At 41.2% G+C, this 16,795-nt stretch overlaps 1 protein-coding gene across 1 annotated transcript in view; it reads left to right on the top strand.

Annotated features, from left to right (window-relative positions):
- The window catches only part of LOC307136871 (E3 ubiquitin-protein ligase rnf213-alpha-like), a 418,045-nt gene that overhangs the window by 196,919 nt on the left and 204,331 nt on the right, over positions 1–16,795 (top strand). Inside the window, exons 23-37 of the mRNA XM_079834193.1 lie at positions 6,325–6,489; positions 6,568–7,819; positions 7,958–8,139; positions 8,220–8,384; positions 8,482–12,054; positions 12,150–12,274; positions 12,359–12,454; positions 12,534–12,655; positions 12,742–12,873; positions 12,955–13,004; positions 13,118–13,271; positions 15,123–15,258; positions 15,364–15,555; positions 16,269–16,378; positions 16,554–16,711. Of these exons, the coding sequence (XP_079690319.1) occupies positions 6,325–6,489; positions 6,568–7,819; positions 7,958–8,139; positions 8,220–8,384; positions 8,482–12,054; positions 12,150–12,274; positions 12,359–12,454; positions 12,534–12,655; positions 12,742–12,873; positions 12,955–13,004; positions 13,118–13,271; positions 15,123–15,258; positions 15,364–15,555; positions 16,269–16,378; positions 16,554–16,711 (6,612 nt within the window). The remainder of the gene's footprint in view (positions 1–6,324; positions 6,490–6,567; positions 7,820–7,957; positions 8,140–8,219; positions 8,385–8,481; positions 12,055–12,149; positions 12,275–12,358; positions 12,455–12,533; positions 12,656–12,741; positions 12,874–12,954; positions 13,005–13,117; positions 13,272–15,122; positions 15,259–15,363; positions 15,556–16,268; positions 16,379–16,553; positions 16,712–16,795) is intronic.

The following is a 16,795-nucleotide window of genomic DNA, read 5'->3' as shown; positions in this document are numbered from 1 at the left end:
AATCTACTTTGAGTGTAAACTAAACAAGCCAATGGACATTGGCATGCGGTTCACGCATCTGACCCTCCACCCCGTCGTGCGGGTATAATAAGGAAGTGGATGCACCACATGCTTTTTACTTCGGAGCCGAATAGTGGGACTGTTCCTGCTCTGCCATCAAAAAGAGTGTTTGATACGAGGAGGCCTCTTCAAGCTGGTGCGGTGTTACAGTGCGGTCAAAAACAGCTTTTTTCACAGCTCTCTAGAGTGTGCGCCTATAACACACTCTATTGTGTTGTAGGCCAGCGGTTGCGGAACCAGCCATTGTTCGGCTCAGAGAACGCAGCATTCACATTCTCAGCTATTTCGACAACTGGTCTTAGTCTCAGGAACAGTTGTGTGAACGCAGGGACATGGTGCTCAGTCACTTCAGCCTGTTGTGGCGTTGAGTCAACTAGGAAAAGAGCAAACTCTCGCCTGTGCAAAGGTTCTCTTGCCATTCACTTCCCTGGCGAGCTCAGCCAACGGGCTCTTACAACAGCCTGCAATTCCGGGAGAGTGATGACTCCCTCCCCGGATGGTCCAGCTGATATGGAATCACTTCAGAGCTGCACATGTAAAGGTCCTATTGCCAGTTGTTTTACTCCCTGACCGAGGGGACCCTTGGCACAGATTCGCTGGCACACAGCTGGCCCCGGGTCCTCTGCAAGTATGCGTTTCCCCCAGTGAGCCTTCTTGCATAGACACTGTGCAAAGTCAGTGAGGACGAGGAGCAGGTCTTGTTAGTTACGTCATACTGGCCCAACTGGACCTGGTTCCTGGAACTCACACTCTTTGAGACAGCCCCTCCCTGGCCCATTCCTCTGAGGAAGGACCTGCACTCTATGGCACCCACATCCAGACCTCTGGAAACTCCATGTCTGGTCCCTGGACAGGATGCGGAGGTTCTAGGAGGTCAGCCCCAATTGGTGGTGGACACCATCAGGCTGTCTTCTATCAGAGGTTAGCCCACTGGATAGTGGATGCTATTGTCTTGGCGTACCAATCCCAAGACGTGCCTTGCCCATTCGGGTTGCAAGCACACTCAACCAGAAGGGTTGCTTCATCCTGGGCACTGGCTCAAGGCTCAAAGCGCCTCACTGACAGATATATGGAGAGCTGCGGGCTGGGTGACACCCAACACGTTCACTAGGTTCTATATCCTTCATGTAGAGATGGTATTCACCCGTGTACTCGCCCCAAGTGGCCAGTAGCATAAGGGACCCGTTCTAAGTGTCGGCTTCAAATGCCACTCTTGCCTGCTGGGCCGGATACGTGTGTCTTTTTGCTCCAGTAGTGTTCCCCAGAAATGGCTAACCCTGTTGAGTTCCTCCGTCACCCCTGGCAGTCAGATGTGGTGGCCTACACTCGTATGTATTGAGGAACTCGTATGCATTGTTAGGCTGGGTCAAGTCACCTTTATTTATATAGTACTTTTTATAATTCTAATTGTTTCAAAGCAGCTTCACAGTGTTAAACAGGAAAATAATGCAATAGAATTTTTATTCGGCTGTACAGCCGCTCTGGAGAAAACGGTGACGTCATCAGTTCATTTCAATTATCATACAGTGACAATGCAGGCAGATCAGTAATATAATTGAATATTTAGTGCCCCAAACTGAGCACGCCAAGCCAGAGGCAACAGTGGCAAGGAAACCAAAACCCCATCAGGAGCAGAATGGAGGAAAATAAACCTTGGGAGAAACCAGGCTCAGTCGGGGGGGCAGTTCTCCTCTGGCCAATTAACAAACAGCGTATTATTATTATTCTGGCAACTTTACAGGTCAGAGGTCGTAGACGGAGACGCCGGAGACGGGTTTATTGAGGATGTCGTTACTGACTGCAGTAAACCTTGGGATAAACAGAGAGACTAGCATTAGTGTAGATGCCATTCTTCTGATGATGTCACGAGTACATCAGGTGTTATGGGAAGTGTTCCCGGTTCCGGCTGACCTAGTTAATGCAGCCTAACAATCATTTCATTGAGAAAGTGTTTTATGTGTATGCCACAGTAAAGAGATGTGTTTTTAGTCTAGATTTAAACTGACAGAGTGTGTCTGCTTACCAAACAATGCTAGGAAGAGTTCCAGAGTTTAGGAGCTAAATAGGAAAAGGATCGAGCGCCTGCAGTTGATTTGGATATTCTCGGTATGATCAACTGGCCAGAGTTTAGAGATCGCAGTAGACGTGATGGAGTATAATGTGTTAAGAGCTCGCTCAATTACTGGAGATAAACCATTTAGTGCTTTGTAAGTAATAAGCAAGATTTTAAAATGTATGCGATGTTTAATAGGCAGCCAGTGCAGTGTTGACAGAACTGGGCTAATATGGTCACACTTCCTGGTTCTAGTAAGAACTGGAGCTGCTGCGTTTTGGACCAGCTGGAGTTTATTTATTAAGCGAGCAGGGCAACCACCCAGTAGAGCATTACAATAACCTAACCTTGAGGTCATGAACGCATGAACTAGCAAACTGCATTCAGAGCATGTGCAGTAATTTAGATATATTTTAACCCTTTAGGTGCCAGATGTTTTTTTCCTAAAACGTTCAATTTTGACATCTTAATTTCAAAAGGCTATATATTAAAAGTGATAAAAGATAGAGACTTTCTGTAAATTAGAGAAATATTAAGGATGACCCAAAGTAGTAGGGATTACATTTTCCCATCTAATTTCCATATTATGACGTCATATAGTGGTGGCCATCTTGGATTATAGAATTTTCATGAAAAGTCACGTTTAAATGATAAATGCAGCACTTCTTTCCTCCCAAAATGTCCCTCACCTTCTGTATGCTATATTGCACAATACTGAATGCTCAGGTAAATAGTAAATAGTAAACAAACTGTGTAAATCATTACTAATAAATGGTAGAAACAAACCGAATGCATGTAGCGGTTGGCCTTTTGCTGTAGAGATTTTCCATTTACTACATACAGTAGGCACTCTGATTCCATGTATGGGGCACATGTATATTATTCATATGACACACAAACACAAGTAGACTATGCATACTAGCCCCTCTGCCCTGTGTCACACCACCTCTGCTCCTGCTACGAGCAGCGCGGCCAGATCTGCCTCGCGCCCGCAGAGTGTGCACAGTTCGGACTACTGTCATTGTCATTGCGACTCCCCACCCTGCCTCCACGCTGCCCCCTAACTGTCCTATGAATACTTCGACCTCATCTAACATACCCAGTTACCACTATACCAACATACCACTAACAGACAAAGTCTCCACCACAATACTGTCGCCGTGATTGCGGAGTGGCTAGAGCAGTAAAAATCTCCCGCCTCGTTCCCCACAACACTAACACGCCTGTTAACTTTGCGATGAAAACTCCGACCCCGGGAAACATTGTTCCCACCACTGACATTGGGCAAAGGATTCACCGTTTGTGCTTTGTGTAGGGCTATACTTTCACTTTCAGAATCACCGTCATCTTCTGAAGGCAGATATTCCCCTTCAGAATCAGGGTCCGCGAATAGAAGACCCAATAATGATAATAATAATAATCTAATGCAAATACTCGCTGACGTTGACAGTATTGCTCTGATAAAATGTCTCATTCGCACACTAGCTCCGCTTTTGTTCGCACTGATTCAATGCGCTCTTGCTCGAAGATTTTGAATAGAAGCATGATGTTTTTTTGTGTCGGGATGAAGTATAACATGTCTGCCATCTAGTGGAGGGGAGGTCGAACGAAATTTGACACCCTATTTGACAAAATCGGCCGTTTTATTCAGTGCCGCATCTTGTCGAGTAAACTCGACGGTGGCGCCTAGAGGGTTAAGATGGTAGAATGTAGTTTTACAGATGCTAGAAACGTGGCTTTCTTATGAGAGATTGGTATCAAAGAGCACACCCAGGTACCTCAGTCACCACAAGGACTGGACAGAGCCGCCATCAAGTATTCTAGGTTACTACTTGTGGAGTTATTTTGTCCAATAATAAAAAATTAATTTTTTTCTGAATTAAGTTGCAGGAAATTCAGATCACATGTGTATCCATATGTAGTGACCTCTGTGGCAATCCCATATGTGTATTCTTCCATGGTACGACTACTCTGTTTGGCCTGCTTGTGTCTTTCCATCGACAGAGTCTGCTCTGTCATCTATGCTGGTGTTCTTTCCCCCTTAGAACCAGGCTGAAACCACCCCAGAGACTTCCATATGTTGTACTACCCTGCTTGGCTAGTCCATATATGTAATTTACACATTTCACCTTCCTATGGGCAGGATGTGGCTTCCACAGCGTTCCATTTCCCTAGAGGGCACGCTTTCCCAGTGTTCTCCAATAGTCACACTTAACCCTTTTGGCGCCAGAGGTTTTTTCCTAAAACGTTTGATTTTGACATCTTAATTTGAAAAGGCTATATCTTAAAAGTGATAAAAGATAGAGACTTTCTGTAAATTAGAGAAATATTAAGGATGACCCAAAGTTTATGTAGGGATTACATTGTCCCATCTAATTTGCATATTATGACGTCATATGGTGGTGGTCACCTTGGATTATAGAATTTTCATGAAAAGTCACGTTTAAATGATAAAATCCCAGCACTTCTTTCCCCCAAAAATGTCCCTCACCTTCTGTATGCTATATTGCACAATACTGAATGCTCAGGTAAATAGTAAATAGTAAACAAACTGTGTAAATCATTACTAATAAATGGTAGAAACAAACCGAATGCATTTAACGGTTGGCCTTTTGCTGTAGAGATTTTCCATTTACTACTTACAGTAGGCACTCTGATTCCATGTATGGGACACATGTATATTATTCATATGACACACAAACACAAGTAGACAATACCTGTTTAGCTCAAAAGATCACTCTCCACGCCAAGGCAGAGATCATGAGTGAGATGACGAGACAAGATGAGAGAGACGCACGCGCGCGCCCGCCAAGTGCACAGTTCGGACTACTGTCATTGTCATTGTGACTCCACACCCTGCCTCCACGTTGCCCACTAACTGTATTTGCAATACACGAGCCGCGGTTCATCTGCGTGAGAGAAACGCTGCCAGTGTGGATGCAAAACGGCCGCGCGCGGCTCCCTCTCTCCATGCGCACCACTGCCCGGCCAACGCAAAAACGAGTGCGGTGTGAAGCCGGTGTAACACGCTTGCTAACTTCGTGATGAACACTGACCCCGCAAAACACCACTGTGTTCCCACCACTGACATTGGGCAAATTACCATCAACATTGGGCAAAGGATTCACCGTTTGTGCTTGGTGTAGGACTATACTTTCACTTTCTGAATCACCGTCATCAGATATTCCCCTTCAGAATCAGGGTCCGCGAATAGAAGACCCAACACTTCATTGCGGGTAAGCTTTATTGATGCCATTAGAAAATAATAATCTAATGCAAATACTCGCTGACATTGACAATATTGCTCTGGTAAAGTGGCTCACGCGCACACCAGCTCCACGTTTGTTCGCACTGATTCAATGCGCTCTTGCTCGAAGATTTTGTATAGAAGCATGATGTTTTTTTGAGTCAGGATGAAGTATGGCATGTCTGACATCTAGTGGAGGGGAGGTAAAACGAAATTTGACACCCTATTTGACAAAATCGGCCGTTTTATTCAGTGCTGCATCTTGTCGAGTAAACTCGACGGTGGCGCCTAGAGGGTTAAGTGGATATTGCGAAATAGCAGTCACTGACCTTGTCTGCTTTGAGTCCTGATTTCCCTCTCCAACAGATGGGAGTGGACCAGGGGACTCAAGCAGTGCTCTGGAAGGGCCAGCGACAGTAGATATCCCCAATTCGTTGGTCAGTTCCAATGTTCTTCGAACGTGACCTACTGAAAGGGAACGTCTCAGTTACGTATGAAACCCTGTTCCCTGAAGGAGGGAATAGAGACGTACGTCCCAACATCACAGTTGCTGTACCTCTGCTGAAATGCAGAGTCACTAAGTTCAGCTCCTCAGTGAAAAAAACAAAGATGCGGTGCATCCACTTTCTTATTTATACCCGTACACCGAGGTGGAGCATTGGATATGTAAACCGCATGCCAATGTCCATTGGCTTGTTTAGTTTACACTTGAAGTAGATTGGTCTCTCAAAGCAATCCCCAATTCGTTGGTCAGTTCTGACATACGTCTCCGTTCCCTCCTTCAGGGAACAATGGTTACATACATAACCGAGACGTTAGTTTCCAAAACACAATTTTAAGTTTGCTTTAGCTGAACTTTTTAGCAGAGTTTCCTTGAGGAACAGTGACATGCTACATTAGCACAATGCTTATTTTTAGTTCTCTTTATTGTCATTGAATTAAATGATTGATGCATCTTTTTCAGTTATGTTTGGAAAGTATTCTAAAGTTACGTATTACAGAAGACCATGATGAGGGCTGTGAGCCACATACTTATTCTCTTGAAGACCTCAGAGACCTTCAGAATAAATTAATGCTAATGTCTGGCAAAGGAGATCAGGGCCAGCGTGAAGTCTATCGATTTGCAGAGGTGACTTTCTACCTTTTACCTTTCTTTTTTTTTTACTTTCACCATGGCTTTTGTAATGAACTTCTTTCCTCTTCCCAGGTCTTTGCTAGTGTACAGAGGTTGGCATCTGCATATGTTGATTTGTTTGTTGCTGGCAATCCATTGTTCAGAGAATGGGAGGCAAAGGTCAAATGTAATAGTAATGAAGCATGCATCATAATGGACTTCCACTTAGGAAATGATGTTAGTGTCTTGTTGGATGGTGAAGTCACAGAACAGTTGCCTGAAGTCTGTAAGAAAATGGAGAGTTGCCTTCGTTTCTGGGAGGCTTTTATGGACAAGCAGAGATCTCAACATTATTACTTGAACTATTACACTGCAGAACAGGTGGTTTACCTGTGCAGTCAGCTCACCCAGAATAATGTGACGGATGTGAATGATCAAGTTCTTATGATGCTCACCTTTATCAAACCGAATTGTTCCTTTTCAGATTTGACAGAAGCTTGGCATAAAATTAGCAAAATGAATCATGAGCAAAATGATGACTTAGACTTTCAAACCTTTGTGAAAGTTCCTAGCATGAATGAGAATGATTTGAATACTGAGGAGCCATGCCTATCATTTGATAACTTGTCAAGTCAGTTGAGGCATGTTGATGGGTCAGAAAAGCTAGATGTGATTTGGAATAATTACATGCAAGACATGAACAATTTCCTGCCAGACTCCCTTGATGTAAGAAGTCTCGGATGTCTTCTTCAAATTTTGGCCAACAGTGAATATGAGGGTGATTCCTCAAAGGATGGGAAAACAAGGAATATTCAGAGAGAACTGCCAAATGGAATGCTCACTGGAAAACCAAATCTAATCATCTGCCCTCCTGAAGAAATTCTGTTAACATGTATTTCAATTTACATGAGCAGTAAAAATGAGCCTCTACCAACCTATGATGAAGTACTCCTTTGTAGTGCTTCCACTCCGTATGAAGAAGTGGAACTTTTCCTCAGGCGCTCTCTCTCCGCTGGGTACAGTGGAAAGAAGATATACACTATGCTTTATGCGGACCAACTTGCCTACGAAGTTAGCTACAAAGTGGAGCAATTTTTTCAACAACAAAATGCACAAAGCAGAAATGATTATAGGCTGGTGTTGGTCTGCAGTTCTAATAACGAACATGCAAACCTTCCCCCAGCTTTCAGTCAATTTAGATTGAACTTTCTTCACCAAGATCCAATCAGTATTCAGCAATATCTTGTTAGGCATTTTACAGTCCCAGATGACATATCAAGTGCTGCTACTGTGTTCAAACACAAACAGTTTGTGGGAGTTGTATCCTCAGATAGGTCAGGAGTAGGTGAGTATAAAATCAAGTAATTGATTTAAGGTAGTTTTTAAAATCTGAATTCTTATTAGTTGGCCAAATTAAAACAGACTTTGTGTGTTTATTTGCGTGTGTGAATAAAAATATTTGTGCAAAAATTTTGCGTTCTAGGAAAATCACTTTACATTAAACGAATATATGAGAAATTGAAAACGATCACCAAGAAACCACAGCTGAAGTGCATCAGATTAACTGAGCCAAGAGTTGATGAAAATGTCATTTTCCAGTCCTTGCACAACAGCTCCAAGAAGAAAAATGAGCTTTCAGTCTATCATTTTGACATTACCACTATGGTATCTACATGTTTTTATGTTTGTATTAATTTTGATTTTATATATATATATATATATAAAAAATGTTTAAATACTTACAGGTGAAGAGTGGACTTCAGGAATTTCTGTTCAGGCTACTGATCCTTGGATACCTCATGGACTCAAAAGGAAATATGTGGAAAAGCAGTAATAAGCACTTGTATGTAATTGAGATTCTAAGACCTGATGGATGCACATTCCAAAATAAGATCTGTAAAAGAAGATCTGTAAGCAACCTGATATAAATTATTTCATTAAATCATGTAGGGCCTTTTGTCATTAATCAAACAAATGGCTCATTAATTATTTATCTTTTCATGGCAGGGAGCAAAAGTTCCATCTTCTTTCTTGGATGTGTTTCCGACTGTTTACTGCCGTCCACCCAAAAAAGTCCTTGAGTTAGAAATGAGAATCCAGGAAGATCCTTCATTTAAAGAGGGTACGGGTGAGGATCCTCTCATGGATGACCAAGAGTTCCGAAGTGAGGCCTACCAACGACCTTACCAGAACCTTCAACGCTTCGACAATGGTGTCAATTTGGATAAATTTAGGTATCAAGGAATTGAGGGCACTCATGTTCAATGCCTGCAGAAGTTGCTTTTACACTGTGGCCTCAAAGACCCCTCTTGGGCAGAGTTGCGGAATTTTTCTTGGTTCCTGAACTTACAACTTAAAGATTGTGAAGACTCAGTTTTCTGTAATGCTGAATTAATGGGTGACGTTTTGTTTGGATTTAAAAAATGTGTTGTTGAATTCATGATTCTCATGGCAAAGGATTTTGCCACTCCTTCCCTTAGCATCTCTGACCAGAGTCCAGGGAGACTGCAAAATGACCTTTCTTCTGCCAATGAAGAGGATCTAGCTCCCTTTAGGATAAGAAAACGATGGGAGTCAGAACCCCATCCATACATTTTCTTCAATGATGACCATTGCTCCATGACATTTATTGGCTTTCATCTTAAGCCAAATGCACAGAAGGGGATTGATGCTATTGATCCATCAACAAAAAGAGTGATCAAGCCGAACATCATGACCAAAGAGCTCTATGAGGGCCTCAAACAACAGGGAGTTCCTTTCGATATTGATTTTGACCTACTTCCAAGAAGAGAGAAAATTGAGAAACTTTCCAGAGTGTTGGGAATAAAGGTTATTTTTGATCCAGATGAAACATATGAACTCACCACAGACAACATGTTGAAAATGCTGGCAATTCACATGCGCTTTCGCTGTGGGATACCTGTTATAATCATGGGGGAGACAGGATGTGGGAAGACCAGGCTAATCAAATTTCTCTGTGAGATGCACAGAGGTGAAGTTGCCACTGACAACATGAAATTAGTCAAGGTTCATGGAGGGACATCTTCAAACATGATTTACACCAAAGTGAGAGAAGCTGAGGCCATGGCATCAAAAAACAAGAAGGAACATGACTTTGACTCTGTGTTGTTTTTTGATGAAGCAAACACAACAGAGGCGATTGGAAGCATTAAGGAAATCCTCTGCGACAACACTGCTGATGGACAGCAACTGACAGATGACACTGGCTTACACATCATTGCTGCTTGCAACCCATACAGAAAACACACAGACGTAATGATCAAGAGATTGGAGTCAGCTGGCTTAGGATACAGAGTTTGTGCTGAGGAAACAGATGAAAAACTGGGATCAATTCCACTTCGCCAACTAGTGTACAGAGTGCAGGCTTTACCACCTAGCATGATTCCACTAGTTTGGGACTTTGGGCAGCTCAATGACCATAATGAGAAAATGTACATCAAACAAATTGTTGAAAGAGTAGTTGAAACCCATTCTATTGACTCAAAATACATCACAACCATCACAGATGTTCTGTCAGCCTCACAGATGTATATGCGAACAAGACAGGATGAATGTAGTTTTGTGAGTCTGAGGGATGTAGAGCGCTGCATGAAAGTTTTCGATTGGTTCTACAAAAAACACTCAATGTTACTCTTAGAGCTTGACGAATTTAAGAAAACACAGAGAAATGAGCAACATGAGAGGGACACTGACATAAGAGACCCAATTCTATGGTCACTACTTATGGCTGTTGGTGTGTGTTACCATGCCAGCTTGGAGGACAAAAAGAAATACAGAGAAGACATTTTCAAGAACCTTCCAGAATACAGCCCAATCAAAATGATGGAGGAGATCTCAGTTCTTCAGGATGTTTTTCTGAATGGTGTTAATGTGGGTGAATCCATTGCCCGAAACAATGCCTTAAAGGAAAATGTCTTTATGATGGTGATTTGCATTGAACTACGACTACCTCTCTTTTTGGTTGGGAAACCTGGAAGCTCTAAGTCCTTGTCTAAAACTCTAGTTGCTGATGGAATGCAAGGCCAAACAGCTCATTCAGACTTGTTTAAAAAGCTAAAGCAAGTTCACCTTGTTTCCTTCCAGTGCAGTCCTCATTCTACACCAGATGGGATCATCAACACATTCAAGCAATGTGCTCGTTTTCAGGAAGGCAAGAATCTAACAGAGTATGTATCAGTAGTAGTGCTAGATGAGATAGGCTTGGCTGAAGATTCCCAGAAAATGCCCCTGAAAACATTACATCCATTGTTGGAAGAGGGATGCATAGATGACCAGACAGGACCCCACAAGAAGGTGGGATTCATCGGTATCTCAAACTGGGCTTTGGATCCAGCCAAGATGAATAGAGGGATAACTGTTTCCCGTGATGACCCTGATGAGAAGGAATTGATCCAGAGTGCTGAAGGAATATGTTCCTCAGATGACATGATCCTTGAAAGGGTGAGAGCATACTTTCAGCCATTCACCCGTGCTTACCTGAACATCTGTAATGGACAAGGAAAAAGTTTCTTTGGTCTGCGAGACTATTACAGCTTAATAAAAATGATGTTTGCTGTTGCCAAAGCTTCAAATCAGATGCCTAGCACAGAACAGATTGTGAAGGCTGTGCTAAGGAACTTCAGTGGCAAAGATAATGTGGATGCTGTCACAGTTTTTGCCAATGAACTAAATATCAAACCCAAGCTTGAGAATAGTGCCATTGAGCTTGTAAGAGAAAACATCACAGCCATTGGTCAAAATGAAGAATGTAGATACCTGCTGGTTCTGACCAAAAACTATTCAGCACTTCGGATTCTTCAGCAAACATTTTTTTCAGAGCACTGCCAACCAGAGATTATCTTTGGTTCAAGCTTTCCGAAAGACCAGGAGTATACTCAGATATGCCGCAACATTAACCGTGTCAAGATTTGTATGGAAACTGGTCAAACCATTGTGCTCTTGAACTTGCAGAACTTGTACGAAAGTTTGTATGATGCTCTCAACCAATATTACGTTTGGCTTGGAGGTCAGAAATATGTGGATTTGGGACTTGGAACCCACAGAGTCAAATGCAGAGTGCACAAGGATTTTAGGCTCATTGTCATTGAGGAGAAGGACGTTGTGTACAAGCAGTTTCCGATTCCGTTGATCAATAGGTTGGAGAAACATTATCTCGACATCAATACTGTACTAAAGGGTGAGCAAAAATCCCTTGTTGAGAAGCTTGAACAGTGGGTTGAAAGCTTCACAATTGGTCCCCAAGTAAACAGATACCTTCCAGCTGATGCTTTCATTGGCTACCACCCAGACACTTGTGCCTCTGTTGTCCTGCAAGTTACAGAGCAGCTCAAATGGCCAGTTTCAGATCCTATAAACGGGATCTTAGATGAAGCTAAATTGATCCTTTTGAACTGTGCTACACCAGATGCAGTGGTTAGGCTAGACGACACTTCACTACCTGAAGTAGAAAGAGAGTACTTGTCAAGAGTGTACTTCAAAGAGGAGAAACATGACTCACTTGCTGAATTCATCCTTTCTCAAACACAACATGCAGGGCCTAGCCATGCCGTCTTCACAGAGGTAAACCTAATGTATTTCAAATACTTATTCTAGAACAATTCATAAAATGGGTATCTGTGTGAGTTGTTTCTTTCTGTCTTTCCCTGATCCTTTAGGTAACTACATTCTCAAGGCTTCTGACTGCAGCAGAAACTAAACAGTTTCAGAACATAGTTCCAAACGTAGAGATCCTCTCACTACAGCAGTTTGACACGGAAAACTCATTCCTCAAGAAAATCAAGTATTGTGTTTACAACACCACATCATATCACATCACAACAAAAAGCATCACAATTCTTAATTAATTTAAAAATTCTGTACTCAGGAATTATTTGGAAAACACCACTGGAGACAAGATACTTATCATCCAATCCAATTTTGATGAAGGCTCGCAAAATTTAAATATCATTGCAGCTGCAAAGTGAGTTAAATGTGGTTAGTGACACACTTTACGTGTTCAGTAAATGCAATCAAATCAGCATCATTTGATATATTTCCAGGTATTCTTCTCTCAATGAAATCAACAAATTCAAGAAAGAGTGCAATGGAAAGATTTTTGTGTACTTCATCACTAAACTATCCAGAATGGCTGGTGGAACTTCCTATGTTGGATTCCATGGTGGTAAGGCATCAGTTTTTTTTATTTTTATCACTGACCAACATTATGTTTGCTTTAGACAAAATCTCATTAAATATTGTCATAATAAGGCCTTTGGAAGTCAGTACACATCGATGACCTGAGGATATCGAAAGAAATTGTCTCAGTAATAAAAGCCTGCCAGTGTCTGACCATCAGCCAGCTTTTTGAAGAGAAAGCAGAGAAAGCAGATGAACCTGAAGGTGATTGGTTTATTTTCGAAATATTGAGAATATTCTTTAAAGAAGTGATCAGTATTCTCCAATAAACGTTATTGCTTGCAGCTATGGAAGACATGCATACAGAAGAGAAGATGGAACTAGAAGACAATACTGTGGGTTACAACCTCAACAACAGCAATATATTTTCAGTATATTTGTGATACTATTGCTACCCCGTTGAGATTAATAAGCTTCAAACTGTAGTTCTGTTTCTTGTGCTTCTCAGGGCTCTGAGAATTTTTTGGACACCACAGTGCTGGTGCGTAGCTGTGTGCAGAGTGCAGTTGGCATGCTAACAGATAAGACAGAGGCAGGCACCCGCAGCACCAAGAGAGTAGAGATTCTGCTCATGCTCCTGACTGACAATGAGACTCTACAAGGTTCGCACAAATATTCGTAGTTCCTCTGGGCCCACGGATCTTATAGTTAATGCATTAAGTTTTTCTGGCACTCCATTTTCCACATTTACTTTATTACAATCTGAGTTGCTCTGCCAGCAGGTTTCTCGTATGAAAGCTTCCACTTGCGTACTTGATCCTTTGCCTTGTAGCCTATTTAAATCTTGCTTCGGTCCTTTATGTCCCTCAGTTCTTGCTATCCATGACTCTTTGTGAACTTGTGTGGTGCCAGCAGCACTTAAAACTGCTGCGGTCACTCCATGTTTTAAAAAAGCAAAACTCTGATGTGAACATTCTTTCAAATTATTGTCCGATCTCAAATCATCCTTACTTGGTTAAAATCTTAGAGGGTGTGGTTGTGGCCCAGTTGAACAAACATTTAATGGATGATAATTGAGCCCCATCAATCGGAGTTTCAGAAATTGCACAGCACTGAGGCTGTGTTGGTTAAAGTCACTTATGACTTGCTAATAGCTTCCGACTCCGGTTCCCTGTCACTTCTCATTCTCTTGGATCTTAGTTCCGCCTTTGATACTATTGATCATATGCTGTTATGTAATCGTCTTGAAAATCTGTTTGGTTTGTCCGAGACAGTGCTTGGATGGTTCAGGTCTTATTTTACTGACCGCAGTCAATTTGTTTTTATGGGTGGCCATAGGTCCAAGGTTGGTTCTGTTCATACTGGTGTCCCACAGAGGTACAGTATATTTACCCACTTGGTCAATTACTAAGATCTCTTGACCTTAACTATCACGTTTATGCTGATGATACGTAGATTTATATCCATTCAAGACCAAGTCAACATGTGGATGTTGTGCATCTTTCGAACTGTATCACTTAGATCAAGGATTGGATGTCTAATAATTTTCTGTCTTTAAACAGCTCTAAAACAGAAGTTATGCTCCTCGGCTCTCCTCATCAACTTTGCAATACTGGTTCTCTTATTTTGTCTGTTGATGTTGTTGCCTTGGAGTTTCAAAGCAAATTAAAAAATCTTAGTGTCATATTTGATGCCAGGCTGTCATTTTAAGCCTTTTGTGCAGAATATGGTAAAGACATCCTTTTTTCACCTCAGAAATACAGCACGTCTACGTCCGATGTTGTCGTTCTCAGTTGCCGAGAGGTTGATAAACTCTTTTGTCTTTTCACGTGTTGACTACTGTAATGGTCTTCTAGCTGGAGTATCTAAATCCTCAATTGACAGACTTCAATATTTACAAAATTCAGCTGCTAGAGTTCTGTCTGGGGTCAGGGTTAGTGATCATATTACCCCTGTCTTGGAGTCTCTGCACTGGCTCCCTGTCAGGTACCGTATTGATTTTAAAATCCTTATGTTAGCAAATGAGGCTTTGCACAATCTGGCTCCTCAGTACTTGACTGATCTACTAACGCCTTACACACCATGCCGTAATCTGCGTTCCTCTCAGAGTGGTCTCTTGGTTGTTCCCAAGACACTCCTTCCTTCCAGAGCTTTTTCTTCCTATGCTCCTAAGCTTTGGAAATCTCTCCCGGCTGATATCAGGGAAGCAAATACATTAGTGACTTTTAAATCTCTTCTCAAAACATTCTGTTTTAGGATTGCTTTTATTTGAATATTCATTTTATTTGTTTTATTTAAAGTGTGTTGTTTTCTCTGTTGTTATGTAAGCTTGTAAAGCGCTTTGAGAAAGTCACTTTTAAAGGCGCTATATAAAATAAATGTATTATTATTATTATTATTATTATTATTATTACAAGGTGAGACTTGTCACTGTTTCTGTTGTAATTCTTTTTTATAGCTTTCATTTGCCAACTTATGTATGGTCACTGAAATGTACATATTTATGTTACCAGCTGAATTTATGAAAACTTTAAAGAAGCGACTTCATTCTCTATTGATGGCTCATGAAAACACAATACCCAATACCAAGAGCTGGTTCTCCAAGGTAGCACTAAATGTCGATGCATTGCAAGAGGGTGGGACTTTTAGGTAAGTGTAAGAGAGAAGGTGTAAAATGCATAAAGCTCCTTGTGAAACTCAACCTTATACCTAAAAGAACTCTACTTTAAATATTTATTATTTTTTGTATTTTAGACATGCCCTGTGGAGACAAGTTCAAGCAGAAATAACTCCCTTTTTGGCACAAATAGTTTCAACTATTGACCGGGACTGCAATCTAGACCTCTTGCTGGATATTAACTGTAATGAATCCTTGAAGAAACTGTGGTTGAACATTTTTGGAGATCTCAATTTACTGAATGTTCCTTACACAGGATTGAAGAACAAGTATGTAATTATTTGATTTCAAGATGATTTTGTAAGCCTCTGGGCCCAAAAGACACCAATGTTCCAAGCTACATTTTATTTTGTTCCAGCAGTAGTAGACTGTTTTCAGTGTTTTTATTTTTATTTTTTTGTCTTTCAAGTAAACTCCAGTGTAAAAAATAGAATCCTTCTGATTAAGTTAGTTAAAGTCAACCTGTTTATAGCTAGCTACCCAAACGATACCATTAACAGCAACTCTAGGTAAATTGTCTCATAATATGGGAATCAAGAGTTTTTAAGTATGCATGTCCATTTTACGTTTCTGGTTTTAAAGGGGTCATATGCCGTTTCTAAAAAGACATTTCTATTTTGTGTATTTGGTTTAATACAATATGTTTACGCGGTTTTAGGTTAAAAAAAGTCATTATTTTATACATACCGTACATTATTGTTGCTCCTCTATGCCCCTCTTTTCTGAAACGTGTCGATTTTTACAAAGCTCATCGCTCTGATTGGCCAGAAATCCAGTGCATTGTGATTGGCACAGATACCTTAAGCGTGTGACGGAAATTTCACGCTCCTTACCATATTTGGAACATCAGCTCCCAAATTAAAGCAATATTGACACAAACAGCTACATAACACTATAAAGGAAAAGGACAACAAGAAATTGCATATGAGCCCTTTTAAGCAATGAGGCTGCCTGTAACTAAAAAACACTCCATCTTTAACAGCTCCTTGGATCAGAACACTGCTGACAGCAGTGTGGGTCACAAAATCCCTTTCAGTTGGAGAATTAAAGAGTATCTAGAGGAACTCTGGGAACATGCTCTGCAGCGAAAAGGTATATTTACTGCTTTTTTGAGCAATCAAATTTAAATCAGTGTGGTTAGTTCTGTCATGATTTTCTTTCTTTCTTTCTTTCTTACTGTCTTTCTTTCTTTCTTTCTTTCTTTATTTATTTCGACAGTTCTAGGGAAAACATAACCAATAAATGCCAATGCATTTTTTTTCAATAGGACACACTATAAAGCAATTTGAAGAGTTCTTTAGGGAGATTCCCTTGCACAGATACATATCTGAAGCACACCAAGAGATGCAGAAGGAGTTTTTCCACAGGTATCTAGAGGATTTCATCTCCATGACCATGAATGTAACATCAAAGGTGGATCTCGAGGTGAGAGTCAGACTCTTTCAAAGATAAATTTCTATACATCATCTGCACGTCCAAGCACTTGTTAATGTGTTGATATGGTTGTAT

The sequence above is a fragment of the Gobio gobio genome (assembly GCF_949357685.1).
Source record: "Gobio gobio genome assembly, chromosome: 14".
In the NCBI taxonomy this organism is placed as follows: domain Eukaryota; kingdom Metazoa; phylum Chordata; class Actinopteri; order Cypriniformes; family Gobionidae; genus Gobio; species Gobio gobio.
This window is presented reverse-complemented; position numbering and strand designations above follow the sequence as displayed.